The 17,837-nt window shown below is 51.8% G+C and overlaps 1 protein-coding gene across 3 annotated transcripts in view; it reads right to left on the bottom strand.

Moving 5' to 3' along the window:
* The window catches only part of TJAP1 (tight junction associated protein 1), a 470,521-nt gene that overhangs the window by 73,271 nt on the left and 379,413 nt on the right, over nucleotides 1-17,837 (bottom strand). For all 3 annotated transcript variants that reach the window (XM_086926000.1, XM_086926002.1, XM_086926001.1), the window contains one exon: nucleotides 11,893-12,000. In XM_086926000.1, coding sequence (XP_086782126.1) covers nucleotides 11,893-12,000 — 108 coding nt within the window. The remainder of the gene's footprint in view (nucleotides 1-11,892; nucleotides 12,001-17,837) is intronic.

Raw genomic sequence — 17,837 nt, 5'->3', positions numbered from 1 at the left:
TGCTTGTGACCCCCACCAAGTCCTGAGGCAACCGGCTAGAATCTGCTTGTGATCCCCCCCCCCCCCCCCCCCCCAAGTCCTGAGGCAACCGGCTAGAATCTGCTTGAGATCTCCCCAAGTCCTGAGGCAACCGGCTAGAATCTGCTTGTGATCCCCCCCAAGTCCTGAGGCAACCGGCTAGAATCTGCTTGTGATCCCCACCAAGTCCTGAGGCAACCGGCTAGAACCTGCTTGTGATCCCCCAACCCCCCACCCCCCCCCACCCCCCAAGTCCTGAGGCAACCGGCTAGAATCTGCTTGTGATCCCCCCAAGTCCTGAGGCAACCGGCTAGAATCTGCTTGTGATCCCCCCCCAAGTCCTGAGGCAACCGGCTAGAATCTGCTTGTGATCCCCACCAAGTCCTGAGGCAACCGGCTAGAACCTGCTTGTGATCCCCCAACCCCCCGCCCCCCCCACCCCCCAAGTCCTGAGGCAACCGGCTAGAATCTGCTTGTGATCCCCCAAGTCCTGAGGCAACCGGCTAGAATCTGCTTGTGATCCCCCCAAGTCCTGAGGTAACCGGCTAGAATCTGCTTGTGATCCCCCCCCCCCCCCAAGTCCTGAGGCAACCAGCTAGAATCTGCTTGTGATCCCCCAACCCCCCACCCCAAGTCCTGAGGCAACCGGCTAGAATCTGCTTGTGATCCCCCCCAAGTTCTGAGGCAACCGGCTAGAATCTGCTTGTGATCCCCCCAAGTCCTGAGGCAACCGGCTAGAATCTGCTTGTGATCCCCACCAAGTCCTGAGGCAACCGGCTAGAACCTGCTTGTGATCCCCCAAACCCCCCCCCCCCCCCCCCCCCCAAGTCCTGAGGCAACCGGCTAGAATCTGCTTGTGACCCCCACCAAGTCCTGAGGCAACCGGCTAGAATCTGCTTGTGATCCCCCCCCCCCCCCAAGTCCTGAGGCAACCGGCTAGAATCTGCTTGTGATCCCCCCCAAGTCCTGAGGCAACCGGCTAGAATCTGCATGTGATCCCCACCAGGTCCTGAGGCAACCGGCTAGAATCTGCTTGTGATCCCCCCACCCCCCCCCCCCCCACCCCCCAAGACCTGAGGCAACCGGCTAGAATCTGCTTGTGATCCCCACCAAGTCCTGAGGCAACCGGCTAGAATCTGCTTGTGATCCCCCAACCCCCCACCCCAAGTCCTGAGGCAACCGGCTAGAATCTGCTTGTGATCCCCCCCAAGTTCTGAGGCAACCGGCTAGAATCTGCTTGTGATCCCCCCAAGTCCTGAGGCAACCGGCTAGAATCTGCTTGTGATCCCCACCAAGTCCTGAGGCAACCGGCTAGAACCCGCTTGTGATCCCCCAAACCCCCCCCCCCCCCAAGTCCTGAGGCAACCGGCTAGAATCTGCTTGTGACCCCCACCAAGTCCTGAGGCAACCGGCTAGAATCTGCTTGTGATCCCCCCCCAAGTCCTGAGGCAACCGGCTAGAATCTGCTTGTGATCTCCCCAAGTCCTGAGGCAACCGGCTAGAATCTGCTTGTGATCCCCCCAAGTCCTGAGGCAACCGGCTAGAATCTGCTTGTGATCCCCACCAAGTCCTGAGGCAACCGGCTAGAACCTGCTTGTGATCCCCCAACCCCCCCGCCCCCCCCACCCCCCAAGTCCTGAGGCAACCGGCTAGAATCTGCTTGTGATCCCCCCAAGTCCTGAGGCAACCGGCTAGAATCTGCTTGTGATCCCCCCCAAGTCCTGAGGCAACCGGCTAGAATCTGCTTGTGATCCCCACCAAGTCCTGAGGCAACCGGCTAGAACCTGCTTGTGATCCCCCAACCCCCCCGCCCCCCCCCCACCCCCCAAGTCCTGAGGCAACCGGCTAGAATCTGCTTGTGATCCCCCCAAGTCCTGAGGCAACCGGCTAGAATCTGCTTGTGATCCCCCCCCCCCCCCCCAAGTCCTGAGGCAACCGGCTAGAATCTGCTTGTGATCCCCCCCCCCCCCCCCCCCCCCCCAAAAGTCCTGAGGCAACCGGCTAGAATCTGCTTGTGATCCCCCCCCCCCCCCCCCCCCCCCCAAGTCCTGAGGCAACCAGCTAGAATCTGCTTGTGATCCCCCCCAAGTCCTGAGGCAACCAGCTAGAATCTGCTTGTGATCCCCCCAAGTCCTGAGGCAACCGGCTAGAACCTGCTTGTGATCCCCCAAACCCCCCCCCCCCCCCCACCCCAAGTCCTGAGGCAACCGGCTAGAATCTGCTTGTGACCCCCACCAAGTCCTGAGGCAACCGGCTAGAATCTGCTTGTGATCCCCCCCCCCCCCAAGTCCTGAGGCAACCGGCTAGAATCTGCTTGAGATCTCCCCAAGTCCTGAGGCAACCGGCTAGAATCTGCTTGTGATCCCCCCCAAGTCCTGAGGCAACCGGCTAGAATCTGCTTGTGATCCCCACCAAGTCCTGAGGCAACCGGCTAGAACCTGCTTGTGATCCCCCAACCCCCCCCCCCCCAAGTCCTGAGGCAACCGGCTAGAATCTGCTTGTGATCCCCCCAAGTCCTGAGGCAACCGGCTAGAATCTGCTTGTGATCCCCCCCAAGTCCTGAGGCAACCGGCTAGAATCTGCTTGTGATCCCCACCAAGTCCTGAGGCAACCGGCTAGAACCTGCTTGTGATCCCCCAACCCCCGCCCCCCCCACCCCCCAAGTCCTGAGGCAACCGGCTAGAATCTGCTTGTGATCCCCCAAGTCCTGAGGCAACCGGCTAGAATCTGCTTGTGATCCCCCCAAGTCCTGAGGTAACCGGCTAGAATCTGCTTGTGATCCCCCCCCCCCCCAAGTCCTGAGGCAACCAGCTAGAATCTGCTTGTGATCCCCCAACCCCCCACCCCAAGTCCTGAGGCAACCGGCTAGAATCTGCTTGTGATCCCCCCCAAGTTCTGAGGCAACCGGCTAGAATCTGCTTGTGATCCCCCCAAGTCCTGAGGCAACCGGCTAGAATCTGCTTGTGATCCCCACCAAGTCCTGAGGCAACCGGCTAGAACCTGCTTGTGATCCCCCAAACCCCCCCCCCCCCCCCCCCCCAAGTCCTGAGGCAACCGGCTAGAATCTGCTTGTGACCCCCACCAAGTCCTGAGGCAACCGGCTAGAATCTGCTTGTGATCCCCCCCCCCCCCCCCAAGTCCTGAGGCAACCGGCTAGAATCTGCTTGTGATCCCCCCCAAGTCCTGAGGCAACCGGCTAGAATCTGCATGTGATCCCCACCAGGTCCTGAGGCAACCGGCTAGAATCTGCTTGTGATCCCCCAACCCCCCCCCCCCCCCCCACCCCCCCCAAGACCTGAGGCAACCGGCTAGAATCTGCTTGTGATCCCCACCAAGTCCTGAGGCAACCGGCTAGAATCTGCTTGTGATCCCCCAACCCCCCACCCCAAGTCCTGAGGCAACCGGCTAGAATCTGCTTGTGATCCCCCCCAAGTTCTGAGGCAACCGGCTAGAATCTGCTTGTGATCCCCCCAAGTCCTGAGGCAACCGGCTAGAATCTGCTTGTGATCCCCACCAAGTCCTGAGGCAACCGGCTAGAACCTGCTTGTGATCCCCCAAACCCCCCCCCCCCCCCCCCAAGTCCTGAGGCAACCGGCTAGAATCTGCTTGTGACCCCCACCAAGTCCTGAGGCAACCGGCTAGAATCTGCTTGTGATCCCCCCCCAAGTCCTGAGGCAACCGGCTAGAATCTGCTTGTGATCTCCCCAAGTCCTGAGGCAACCGGCTAGAATCTGCTTGTGATCCCCCCCAAGTCCTGAGGCAACCGGCTAGAATCTGCTTGTGATCCCCACCAAGTCCTGAGGCAACCGGCTAGAACCTGCTTGTGATCCCCCAACCCCCCGCCCCCCCCACCCCCCAAGTCCTGAGGCAACCGGCTAGAATCTGCTTGTGATCCCCCCAAGTCCTGAGACAACCGGCTAGAATCTGCTTGTGATCCCCCCCAAGTCCTGAGGCAACCGGCTAGAATCTGCTTGTGATCCCCACCAAGTCCTGAGGCAACCGGCTAGAACCTGCTTGTGATCCCCCAACCCCCCGCCCCCCCCCCCACCCCCCAAGTCCTGAGGCAACCGGCTAGAATCTGCTTGTGATCCCCCCAAGTCCTGAGGCAACCGGCTAGAATCTGCTTGTGATCCCCCCTCCCCCCCCCCCCCCAAGTCCCGAGGCAACCGGCTAGAATCTGCTTGTGATCCCCCCCCCCCCCCCCCCCAAGTCCTGAGGCAACCAGCTAGAATCTGCTTGTGATCCCCCCCAAGTCCTGAGGCAACCAGCTAGAATCTGCTTGTGATCCCCCCAAGTCCTGAGGCAACCAGCTAGAATCTGCTTGTGATCCCCCAACCCCCCCCCCCAAGTCCTGAGGCAACCGGCTAGAATCTGCTTGTGATCCCCCCCAAGTCCTGAGGCAACCAGCTAGAATCTGCTTGTGATCCCCCTCAAGTCCTGAGGCAACCAGCTAGAATCTGCTTGTGATCCCCCCAAGTCCTGAGGCAACCGGCTAGAATCTGCTTCGATGTGGTGGAGGACTCTGGATCCTCAGCGGATGCAGCGGAAGACTGAAAGTGGTGGATACGGCTGGAAATTGTACCCTACAGAAAAGGGCAATCACAGGCCACAAGGATCCAGTCCGATGGGGTTGGCCTGCGTACTGGGAGTATATAGAAATGCAAGCCTGGTGCTGGGGAGAGAGAAAATACAAGCTCCAATGGGAACAAATGAACCATCCCAAAGTTTAGATAAAACTATCTACCGTAAATTAGGTGATTCTGGAAGGAAGAAGATGGAATCGATAGCGTGCAGCACCTTTGCATGTTTTCTGCAGGGCTACTATCATGAGGCTGCAGGACTGCCTGCTATTCTGGGCGGAAAAACCCATCCTGCTCAGCAAATGCAAACCTTTGCTAACATTTTAACTTGACTTTCAGTCTTTCAGTATTAATATTCGGTTGATTACTTATTTCTACTTTGAATTCTAACATGGTAGTGTTGTTAGTTTGCTGATTATATGGTTCATCCATTTAATGCCGTTTTCTACACCTAGAAGCTAGACTTCTGGCATTTGTTTGTGCAATATCAAATAACTAACGTAATTTATCTGCGAAGTAGGGTAAAGTCTGGAAGAAGTGGGAGACAGAGGGATCTGACGAAATGTAACAAGGGACATGATGCATGATGAGGGGTATTTATAGAGGGGGCTGATGACCGATCTGTTATCCAAATATCCTGAAACTAGTGGGAAGTAGACCGATGATGATGCCTACAAGGCTGTATATGGTACTTTGACTGTCATACATCTGTTATGTTTTGCTATACATCTGTAGTTTATTAAAAACAATGTTTAAAAAAAAAACCCAATGCAATTCAAGTTGCCCTGAGAAGCTCTGCCTATTCCCAATCGCACCTTGGACAGCCACAAATGGCTTCACTGGCACTGCCACCCAATTTACACAACGAGGCTCACGTGATCCTTCCTAGAACTGGAGGCCAAGTCAGTACATGCAGAACACACCATAGAACTTCCCGTGAGGAAATCCAAAAGGTTAGGCCTGAGCATGAGAAACAAACAATGTTACTTTGATAAATTGGATTTGATTTAATTTGATTTTTATTTTTCTAAAGCGCGCATATGCCCATGGGCGTCTTAGCGCTAGACAGAGGACGTGTGAGCAGTACTAAGGGAGCAGCATGGTTATTGTGCATTAAAAAGCCAGATTTTTGTCCATTTTCTAAAAGACATCAGGGAGGTACAATTTTTAATGGCCTGGGGAAGTCGGTTCCAGTCCTTAGCAGCGTGTAGTAGGAAGCTTCTGCCTCCCCACCTAACTTGTTTGAACGGGGAACCTGAATTAGTTTGGCTTGGGAGGAACGCAATTCTCTTATTGGAACATACGGTTTCAGGTGCGTTCTGAGAAAAAATGATCCCGAGTCCTGCAGTGCCTTATATGTTAAACACAATGATTTAAATGTAATCCTTTTCGCTATGGGGAGCCAGTGTAAGGTATTCAGATGATGAGAGATGCGTTCTGATCTAGGGATGTTTAGTAGCAGCCTAGCTGCTGAGTTTTGCAAACGTTGAAGTTTCACCAAATGCTGGGTCTGCATCCAGGCATACAACGCATTCCCATAGTCAAGTCTTGATAGGGCTAATGTGGTGACCACTGTTTTCCTTGAATCCAACGGGATATAAGGTATTAGTTTCCTAATCATTTTCATTGTGTTCCACAAGGCTGATGATAATTTATTGACTTGGGCTTCGAGTGTAAGCTTATTATTGATCAGCATTCCCAGATTTTTGACTTTCATTACCGGTGAAGGGCAATTGCTGAGATTGGAAGGCCACCAGTTTGGAGACCAAATTTCAGTGTTGCTCCCCAATATCATGACTTCACTTTTTTCTCCGTTCAGTTTCAAACAGTTTCTTTCCATCCACAGGCGGACCTGCTTCATACAGTTTCTAAACCCATCAGCGGTACCTAACATATCCTTGGAGATTGTGACCACAATTTGCGTGTCATCAGCGTATGAAACTGGGAGGAAGCCATGTTCCCTAATAACTTCAGCCAGTGGTGATACATATAGATTAAATAGTGTGGGGCTTAATGAGGACCCCTGCGGGACCCCACACGGGGAGCTGAAAGGTTTGGATTTTAGCATTCCCCATCTCCACTGTGAAGGTCCGGTCTCTCAAAAATGACGACAACAATGTTCTTGCGTCTCTGTGGACCCCCACTGCTGTCAGCCGGTCCAGGAGGGTGCCATGGTTTACTGTGTCGAAGGCCGCCAAAAGATCCAACAGGATCAAGTCGGCCTTCCCCCCGGCATCCAGCACACTCCTGAGTTCTTCCACCGCCATCAGCAGTGCAGTCTCGGTACCATGCCCCTCTCGAAATCCATACTGAGATGGGTCCAGGATGTCTGCCTCTTTAGCAAACTGAGCCAGTTGTTTATTCAGCAGTTTCTCAAGGACCTTTGCGCAAAACGGGATCCTGGCTATTGGTCTATAGCTTCCTGGTTCTAGTGGATCTAAGTTGGGCTTTTTGAGTAGGGGGAAGGACTGAGGTGGATTTCCATGGGGTTGGGTAGACCCCCCGAGATAATTATATATTCTGTGAGTTTGGTCAATTGCTCACTGAGGAGTTCAGGAAAGAGGTGCAGAATTTTCGGTGGACAAGGATCCCAGAGTGCACCGGATTTTGTAGACACTACTGCCCGAAGGACCTGTTCTAGCCCTGGAGGGCAGAACTTGAACGCTGGCTCTGGTGATTCCTCCGCAGGGGGTGTATTCCTAGGGGAGATGTTCTCTAAGGTCGCTGATTGGAGGTTCTTTGATTTAAATGACTCATAAAGATGTCACTTTGTCAGTAAAAAATTGACCAATAGAGTTACAAAAATCCGTACTGCTAGGTGTATTGTTGTTAGTTGTTATCTAAGATAACATTTTTAATGTCGAGAAAAGTTCTCTACTACAGTTTTTTGACTCCTCTATCCTTTGGATAAAGAATTGGCTCTTAGCCGTAAAAATTAGTTTTTTATAGAAGTTTAAGGCTATTTTCTATTCCCTTTTTAGGTTTCGCCTAGCGGAAGCTGCGCTCTGCGCAGCTTTTCCGCGCAGGCGAAATCCTGTTGAGAACTGTAGTGTGGCTTTTGTTCGGCCCTCGTCCTTGATTGGCTGGCTCCGTAAACGGAGCCTTGCCATTGGACGAGGGGCCTGTCCGTCAATGCCGGACCAGACACGGGGGCGTTCCCGAGATTCTTTGGCTTTGGCGACGTCACGCGACGCCGGGAACGCCCCCGAGTCTGTTCCGGCATTGCCGGCACCTCCCTTGCTGCTCGGGACGGGTGAGTGACCTTCCCTCCCTTTCTCCCCCTCCCTCCCTCCCTTTCTCCCCCTCCCTCCCTCCCTCCCTCCCGTTCTGCTCGATCCCCGCCCGGGGGTTTCTTCAGCCGGCCGGCCAATCCTAGCGCGGCCGGCCGGAAGTGCCCGCCCCCCCGCCGCCCGGGGGAAGAAGGAAGACGGCGGCCCACAAGCAGTATGGCGGGCTCCTCCAGCAGCATTGGCGGCGGCTCGAGGTTTCATTTTCGCCAGCTCGCCGCTGCTTCCTTGTTCCTGAGCTCTGGGATCCTCGGCGGTGAGTTGGTTGAAACTTACATTATGACAAGCTTAGTGCCGTTGTGTCTGGTATCAAGGTGTTATATTACAACTAGCTCCTAGATGAGTATAACATATAGTTTACTGACTGACGATGAAGTGAGCCATGTTATAGGCAGAGGTGCACACTGAAAATTCCAATATCTCACATACATTCAGATGCACACGAGCCAAAGGGGCGCCGCAGATGTTACGGTGCCCATAGGTTGCTGGTCTGTGGCCAAAGCACGCTAAGAACACGCGAGTCTTAAACGAGTCCGGGACACACTCAACACGTTGTACTTGGGCCGTTTCGGATCTGGCTGGATTCTTCACGCAGATGTTTTCCCTCGTACTAGAACAAAATACGGCAAACAAAGATCTCGACTTTGTCAGTTATGCTCTACACACTCGACCTCCATATTAACACAAAGTGTACGAGAGTAGGCGTGGTTTTACACTGACGGAAAGGGAAGTCTTCTTGACCATTAAAGAAAAGCTTTTCTTCTCTTTATCGACCGGTACCCCTTTCACCATTTCTAAGTACCCCCGGGTCCTCCGCTTGTATGAGTCCCCCCAGGGTGCTGCAAAGAGTTCCGTACATTTGCTTAGTTCGTAGTCAGTTTAGCTCTGCCGGGAGTGTTGTGTAGCCTTCTCAGCCAAAAATCACTGTGGGTGTTTTTTTTTTAACATTGGTGTGTTATTTTCTTTTTTTCTCCCAAAAAAAAAAACGAATCCAAAGTAGGAGTGCAGTAGTGGAAACAACGTAACGGCAGCTGACAGTCAGCGGTTATGTTTATGATGCTGCATTGTTTGTGCCAGGTTGGAAGTTACCGGCTTCCGGGTGTGGGGCAGGACGTTCCAGAGAAGTACGATTCAGGTGAGGTACTTGCAAACAGACATCTCGTTTATGCATCTATTTCTGGGAGACCGGGCAGATTCGATTATTTGTAAAACACGATAGTAGCAGGGTTATACTTTTATAATACAACAAAAAGGCAATTGTTCGCAGCTTCGAAGCACTAAGCTTAAACTATCCTCTTGAGAAACAATTATTGTCTCGCCTTTGTGGCAGGTTTTCCGGTGATTATAGTGCTGTTCATTGAGTTGTTCGGTATTTTTAGTATAGTTGAAATCATCAAGCAGCGGTCAGTATTTCCATTGTATACGTTGACAGATGCATTTTGGTGATTACATTTTATCTTCACATATATCGAGAAGTGCATATCATCTGGACTTTAAATTGCTTCTCACATCTCTGTAATTTTGGTCAAGAAAGTCGCTTGGCAGCTTCCTGAAACCGAAATCTCCGTCTGACCAATATAGTGTAAAATGTGTGTTCCTTCGTGGCCTCTAGATTACAGGCAGCCTACCCTGGTGGTACGTATATGCATTTTTCCTGTTTTGAAAGCAGGACAAAGTGTTGTAAAATCTGAATTTAGCAGCCCACCATATCGCAGCTGATAAGGGTCAACGTTTTAAATATATGTGTTATATTAACTGCTTTGAGTAGGATGACAATGGTGAGTGGTCTCTAAGGGGGACGTGGCAAGAGTTAAGGCACCTTTATAAAAGGTGGGGCAAATACCTGTGAAATAGAATACTACGCCTCACAAATTCATAAACGGGGCTTCTGATCATAACAATAACCGGGATCAGTAAGCTCCACACTATGTAGCAGTTTGTATGGCAACTTTACCCTGGGCCATAAGCAATAATGCTGGTGACTGTAGCCTGATATTTCTGGCTTCTATTCTTCCACTGCTTACTTTTCAACCATTACTTTTTTAGGTTTCGGCTGCAAAAAAGCTGCGCAAGCAGCTTTTGCGCAGGAGAAATCTATTGAGTTACAGTATCGTGCTCGGCTGGGGACGCAGGGCACCGGACCGCCCCCTGCAGTGAGTATTGGAGGCACGGGAGGGGCGGGAAGCCCGGGTGTCGGGGATATTCATTGAGCATGGGTTTAGGGAACACGTCCGAAAAATGAGGGTGACCGATCGGTACTCTTTCTTACCACGTGACTGTATAGTGGGCCTTACTTTGCCGCCACCTCTTTGATTCCCTCACTATAATTCAATTGCTCCATTTTATTTATGCCAGTAGCGCATTCACCTGGAGCTTGCCAGTACTTATTTCTAGTAGTCACCGTAACCTACGCGATTTGTTTACTTTTTCCATGTCTATATTTCGCTGGTTTATTACACATGATTTGGGATTTAGGAGGGTGCACTTTAACTTCCAATGTGTGCCCTTGAGCAGAATTTTTTCTTAATAGTTTTATGTTCCTCTCCGGTTCCATTTGTCACGTAAGTCTTGACTAGCCATCATCGCTTTATTTTCGTCAGACTCCTGTATTTTTAAGTGTGTAGGTTTTGTCCCTTAGGCCTCGTTGTCTGGGGTTCTGCTGGCCCCATGTGTCTAGTTGCACGTGGCCAATGGGCATTCCCAATAGGAATAGATCGACCCAGATATGTACATACAATACCATATTGGACGGGTATATCCTAACTTTGTATCAAATGATTCCCCGTTGACTGCAAGTCAAAGGGACACAGCTTTGTAAGTTCTGGGATTTCCTTCATACAATCATTAGTTTCAGACGTGTTGGTCGAATTGAAGTGAATCAGGACTACACATCCCAGAATGCACACGTTTCTAGCTTCTGACTGCCCTCTACAACCAGCAGCGTGTTGCTTTGCCAGAGCCACTCACCTCCTCCTGACTCACCACCTGCAGCATGTTCAGCCGATTCTTGCCCATTTTTGTAGCATGAGCCACTTCTGCCCACCAGAGACATGCCACAAAGGGCGCTAAGATTCGAGCCGACGTCTGGGCTTCGAGTTCTCCTGTGCCTCAGTGAGAGGGTGCACGTGGATCGGTGTTACTCGTGTACACTCTGCGGTGGAGAGTTCCTTGCCTCGATTTACGCTATACATTCAGGGTCCAGTGTGAGAGCTGTGTGTGCTGTGAGAGCTGTGTGTGCTGTGAGAGCTGTGTGTGCTGTGAGAGCTGTGTGTGCTGTGAGAGCTGTGTGTGCTGTGAGTTGTGTGTGCTGTGAGAGCTGTGTGGACTGTGAGAGCTGTGTGGACTGTGAGAGCTGTGTGGACTGTGAGAGCTGTTGGCAATGTAAATAACAATGCCATTTATTTATAAGGAAAAAAAAAAAAAGAAGAAATGTCATGAGCAATGCCAATAGCTCTAACTTTTCCAAAGGCGAAACCATTGCATTGTAAATGCTTGTTTTATCAAGGTAATAGCTAACCCTCCACAGCCTTTCAAGCTTCCTACAAACTCTTTTTTCCCCGTAAGAGACTCGGAGAACCAAGGTTGATAAGATAGGGAATGAGAGACATGCCCCCAACCTGTGCAGCAGGTTAGTCACAGTGGTGGTGTGGGGGTTGGAAGAGGCCTGCATTATAATGATTTGGCTAGAGCATGACTAATGTTTGCAGTACACTCATTGCCTGGAGGATGCATCAGGCGACGGTTCTGATAGCTGTGTTCCCAGATGACAGCTCTTCGATGTGCAGTGTCCGCCAGGGTTTGTGGGCTAGAGACCATGACTGAAAGTAGGTCAGTACGCCCAGTGTGGTGGCTGCAGAAGGGAGTACAGATAGCTCCATTCTGAGAGAAAGCACAGCCAGCTGACAGTGGCATAGGAACTGCTAATAAGGTTGTTGGAGCTTCGCCAGCAAGTAAAGTCAGTTTGTGCTGTCAGTGTGTTGCACTTGTACATATGCTTCAATACTTACATTCAGTTCCTCCAGTTTGTTGATGGTGGTCTTGGCATCGAGCAGCTTATTGGTCAGTTCTACAATCTCCCAGTCAAGTGTCTTTCGGTCCTGCTCAGCCCTCTTTATCTAGCACACAGGAAACAGACTGTCAGCTCAGAGAAAGGTGGTTCAAAGTCTTACATAGAGCAACTTAACTGATAGATAACACTGAAGTACAAGCATCAAGCAAGTGATACACCGCGTTCCTGTGTCCATCATAATTGGAGACCTAGCTATAAAGTCACTTTCACTCTATATGGAGCATGCGTAAAAAGGTGCGAACTGGTGGCCAGCCAGTGGAACGTACACCATGTGTAACTTCTGCAGAGACCTCTTTGCTGGTACACATGTATGAGTGATATGGAATTAAGGCAAAGGTACACAGTCAATCGACTGCCTCCTAAATCGCTAATATTTTTACGTGCACCCCCAGCCACCTTCTATACCAGCTCAACCTGGCAACATCCAGCTGGATGTCTCCACTCATGTGGGGGTGATTGAGCTGCCAGTGAGGAATATTATATGATCAGGTTTGTGTTAAGGGGCTTTGGGAACTAAAACTTACAGATGGAACTGTGACTTGCAGCTTATATGGACACAGGCCCTAAAGCAGTATAATGCACGCTATCCCTTTATGGGTCACTGAGACGCGTTAACTCACACCAGGTTGTTCAGATGTACATTACTGCAAATGCTACTTACCAGTATGCATCTGTTCTTGGCATGTAGGGCTGCTGACATTCATATCTGTGCATAGATCGCCGCCTAGTGTTGGGTCCGGATGATTGCACATTGTTGTCCTGGAAGAGTCTTCGAAGTATCACGAGATAGGTGGCTCCTCCCCTGGACTACAGTGCGCATGGGCATCGACTCCATCCCCAGATTGTTTTTAGCCATTGTGGCCGGGATGGAGTGAACTTTGTGAGTGATGACCATGGCATGAAATGCATGTAAACACTGCAGCTACTACAGGCGCCGGGGAGGAGGGCGGGCGATATGAATGTCAGCAGACCTACATGCCAAGAACAGATGCATACTGGTAAGTAGCATTTGCAGTTCGAGGCATGTGGGCTGCTGAATTCATATCTGTGCATAGAATACATAGCAGTCCCTCCATTAGCGGCGGCCGCCCGTGCCAGCTGCAGCAGTTTGGAAAAGTGTCTTGAGAACAGCCTGCCCTACAGCTGCCTGCTGTTTAGAGTGCACGTCTACACAGTAATGTTTTGTAAATGTATGTGTGGTAGACCATGTGGCTGCTCTACATATGTCCTCTAAGGGAATGTTTCCAAGGAAGGCCATAGAGGCCCCCAACTTTCTGGTGGAGTGGGCTCTTGGTGGAATTGTAAGAGTTCGTTTTGCTTTTGCATAACAGATTTGAATACATTTCACGATCCACCTAGCAATACCAGCCTTGGAAATAGCGTTACCTTTGTGGTGTGACGCAAAGGCAACGAAAAGCTGCTTAGTTTTTCTAAAATCCTTGGTCCTGTCAATGTAATACATCAGGGCCCTCTTGACGTCAAGGGTGTGGAGCATCCGCTCCGCCAGTGACTCTGGATTTTGAAAAAACACTGGCAACTCAATTGTTTGGTTTATGTGGAATTGAGACACTACCTTGGGTAGAAATTTAGGGTTAGTGCGGAGCACTAGCCTGTTAGCATGAACTTGGAAGAATAGCTCCTGGATTGTGAGGGCCTCGCAGACAGGTGAATGCGGATGGAAGTATATGCCAAATTACACTGATACAGATGAAACAGGTAACAGATGATGTTCTGAATGGAAGCATCTAGTGGATTGATGTTGTGGTTTGTACAATAAATGACAAACCGCTTCCATTTGGCCGCATAACAGGCTCTAGTAGTGGGCTTTCTTGCCTCCCGAATGATGTCCATGCAATTCGGAGGAAGGTTAAGGTAGCCAAACTCTAGGACTTCAGGAGCCAGATCGCCAGGTTGAGCTGTTGCGGATCTGGGTGCTGAATGTCGCCATGGCTCTGCGTCAGAAGGCTGGGTGTGAGACGAAGCCTTTGATGCGGTACCACGGACAGTTCCAGAAACGTGGTGTACCATGGTTGGCGAGCCCACGTTGGAGCAACCAGGATGAGAGTCATCGAGTGCTGCCTGAGCTTGCGTGCCACCAGCGGTATCAGGGGTGCTGGGGGAAAAGCGTACGCAAATTTGCCTGACCAGTTCATCCATATCGCATTGCCCTGCGATTGTGGGTGTGGGAACCTGGCGGCGAAGCTTTGGCATTTTGCGTTCTCCCTTGTGGCGAACAGGTCTATTTCTGGATGACCCCATGTCTGAAAGTACGGCTGGAGTACTGATGGATGCATCTCCCACTCGTGCATCTGGTGGCTGTGCCTGCTGAGCAGGTCCGCCATCTGATTGTCCTTGCCTGGGAGGTGTTCTGCCATGAGGAAGATGTTCCTCTGAATGGCCCACTTCCACATGCTCTGAGCCAGATGAGACAGCTGCGGAGAGTGTGTCCCTCCCTGTTTCTGAATGTAGTACATGGCCGTCATGTTGTCCGTCCGGATCAACACGACCTTGTTGCACAGATGTACTTTGAACGCCTTTAAGGCCATGAAGATTGCCATCAGTTCCAACACATTGATGTGCATCTTCTTCTGCTGTAGTGTCCATAGTCCCTGCACTGTGTAATGGAGTACATGCGCTCCCCAACCTTGGAGAGAAGCGTCCGTCGTCAGGATAATCTGTGGCACAGGCTCCTGGAACGGTCGGCCCTTGCAAAGGTTTTGTGGACTCCACCAATGCAGAGAGTTGTATGCCCGACCGCTCACCAACACTAGGTCTTTTAATTGGCCATGATCCTGAGTCCACTGACGTGCCAAGCACTCCTGAAGCGGACGCATATGTAGTCTCGCGTGCGGGACAATGGAGATGCAGGAGGCCATCATGCCGATCAACTGCATGAACACTCGTGCTGGAAGTGAGTGTTGAGGTCTGAATTTTTGGATCAGCGATTGAATGCTGTTGATCCTCACTGAATTCGGCTGTGCTGTAGCCGCCAGAGTGTTTATGGTCGCACCCAGATACTGCCGTATGTGAGCGGGCTGGAGATGGGACTTTGGGTAATTCAGTGAGAATCCCAGATCGTGCAGAAGGTGAATGGTTTGGGACACGTGGTCGGCGCACTGCTTGTCCGACTTTGCTTGAATGAGCCAGTCGTCCAGATAGGGGTAGACGTGGATGTTCTGACGTCTTAGATGCGCCGCCACTGTCGCCAGGCACTTTGTGAAGACCCTGGGCGCCGTGGTGACCCCAAAGGGCAGAACCTTGAACTGGTAGTGCTGGTTTTGAATGGTGAACCTTAGATATTTTCTGTGTGAAGGATGCAGGGGAATGTGAAAGTATGCATCCTTGAGGTCCAGAGTTGCCAGGAAGTCCCCTTGCTGAAGCAGTGGGAGAACCTGCTGCAGAGTAAGCATATGAAAGAATGTACGAGTTGAGAGGTCTGAGGTCTAGGATGGGCCTGAGAGATCCGTCCTTTTTTGGGATTAGAAAGTACAGGGAGTAAACCCCTGTTCCCCTTTCTTGCAGTGGAACGAGCTCTATTGCCCCTTTTTGCAGCATGACTTGAACTTCCTGCTGCAACAAGTGCAAGTGTTCGCCGGACATAGGACGGTTCTTTGGAGGTATGTTTGGTGGAATGGAAGTGAGTTCTAGACAATAACCGTATTGGATAAGAAATTTGACCCACCTGTCCGTGGTGATGGACCTCCACACGGGCAGGAACTGCTGGAGTCTCCCCCCGACCGGTGTTGTGTGGTCGGGGGGCAGTGACAAGGCGTCACTGTTTGCTGGCGGTGGAGGACCTGGAGCTGTTATTTCCACGTCCTCTGCCCTTGACGTTGTTGCCACGGTATCCACCCCTACCCTTGTTGGTATATGAGGATTGGGTGTTACTTTTATAGAATTGTGTGGATTGTGACGCTTGACCCCTTGAGGTGCCTCTGTTATTGGAGCGGCGAAAGGAACCACCCCGAAACTGCTGGGACTGTAGGGCACCCATAGATTTAGCAGTGTCAGTGTCCTTTTTCATTTTTTCAAGGGTGGCATCCACTTCTGGGCCAAACAGGTGGTCTGGATTTACTGTTTGGTTAAGGATGGTAGTCTGAATGTCTGGTTTAAAGCCGGATATTCTGAGCCATGCATGCCGGCGCAGCAGAACGCTAGTATTTATTGCTCGTGAGGCGGTATCAGCCACATCTAGAGCACACTTAATGGAGGCATTGGTAATAAGTTTCCCCTCCTGAATCAACATTTCAGCAGCCTCCTTATACTGATCTGGCAAGTGCTGTAGAAGTGTTTCTAGGGTGTCATAGTGTGCCCTGTCGTAGCGTGCAAGTAGCGCCTGCGTGTTCGATTTGCGCCACATATTGGCTGCCTGCGCAGCAATACGTTCCCCTGATGCCTCAAACACTTTTGATTCCTTGTCAGGGGGGGGAGCATCACCCGTGGTTTGTGAGTTGGCTCGTTTACGTGCGTTGGAGACAACCAAAGAGTCTAGTGGCAACTGTCCCTTGATGTACGTTGGGTCAGTGGGCGCTGCCTTGTATTTCTTGTCAATGCGAGGATTGATGACTCTTGCCCGGGTGGGCTCCTTGAAAATCTCTGGTGCATGTTTGAGCACGCCTTTGAGCATTGGCAATGTCTTGACAGTTTTTTCAGCCACTGAGAAAGTGTCAAAAAGAAAATAGACATCCATTGGGTCTGCATGGAGGTCTACGTCATGATTGGCTGCAGCTCTTTCAATGAGAGCGTTGAAGGCTGCGGAGTCCTCCGTTGGGGAAGTCTTTGCAGCAAAAAGCTGTGGCTCATGTCCCGAATGAGGGTCCTCAGGATCGTCCCCGGCAGACCATGGCATCTTCTGGGTCTGAGTAAACTGGATAAGCATACTCATCCTCTTCATCTCCGTCCCCCTCTCCAGCGATAGAATGAGTGGGTGAGAGCTCCCGACCTTGTGGAGATGCAGGCTCCACAGGGGCAGATGCACCCGCAGAGTCCAACTTCTTTTTAAGGGGAATGTGGAAATGCTCCAACACTGGCTCCGGGGTGATTTTCCGTTTAAGGAGAGAGAGCTTGCCTGTGTTGGCTTCGATGATGACCTCTCGACGCTCCTCCTCTGCTAGTGGTTGGAGCCGTGGCTTTGGAATCACCAATGATGCCTTCGGCGTCAAAACCTGCTTCAAGGGCACTCCGACCCCAGGTTTCGCAGTGAAAGCCTTCGGCGCCGTCCTTGGCGGCAGCGTGAAGTGAATCGGCGCCTGCGCCTTCGCCGGTTTCTGCTTGGGCGGCACAGTGTCCTTCGGCTCGAGCGCCGCGGCCCCATCCCGAATACGCTGAAGGGACTCCGTGACCTTCTTGGTGAGTGAGGCGGAGGGACGGACCGGCTCGAGCGAGTCCTCCGACGCCGGATTCGGGTCGGCAACCAAAGCCGCAGTCTTCCGAGCCGACGCAGCACCCCCTTTGGCCTTGTCGACTGAGAGCGGTGCAGCCAGAGACTTGGGGTCGTCCTGACGCTTTTTTGAGGCCTTCTGATGGTCATCGACCTTCTTGGCGTCGACGCGACTCTTCAGAGCGTCGACCAACTTCGGCGCCGACGCAGCCGCGTCGGGCGTCTTCGCCTTTGGCTTCAACACCGGAGTCTTCGGATCGGCCATTTTGGCGTGGCTCTTGAGCTCGACGGCCATCTTGGATTTCTTCGGCGCCGAGGCCTCTGAAGCCTTCGATCCAACCAGTGCGACTTGCACTTTCGGTTTCGATACGGATGGCGTCGACCCTGATGGTTTCACTTTCGGTTTCTGGACCGGGAGTGGAGCCCCACCAATGTCCGTGGCCGGGCCAGGAGGCGGAGCCGTGGGACGAGTTTTGAGGTCTTGGGTAAGGCCCGAAGGCGAT

The sequence above is a fragment of the Lissotriton vulgaris genome, chromosome 6 (genome assembly GCF_964263255.1).
Source record: "Lissotriton vulgaris chromosome 6, aLisVul1.2, whole genome shotgun sequence".
NCBI classification, from domain to species: Eukaryota; Metazoa; Chordata; class Amphibia; order Caudata; family Salamandridae; genus Lissotriton; species Lissotriton vulgaris.
This window is presented reverse-complemented; position numbering and strand designations above follow the sequence as displayed.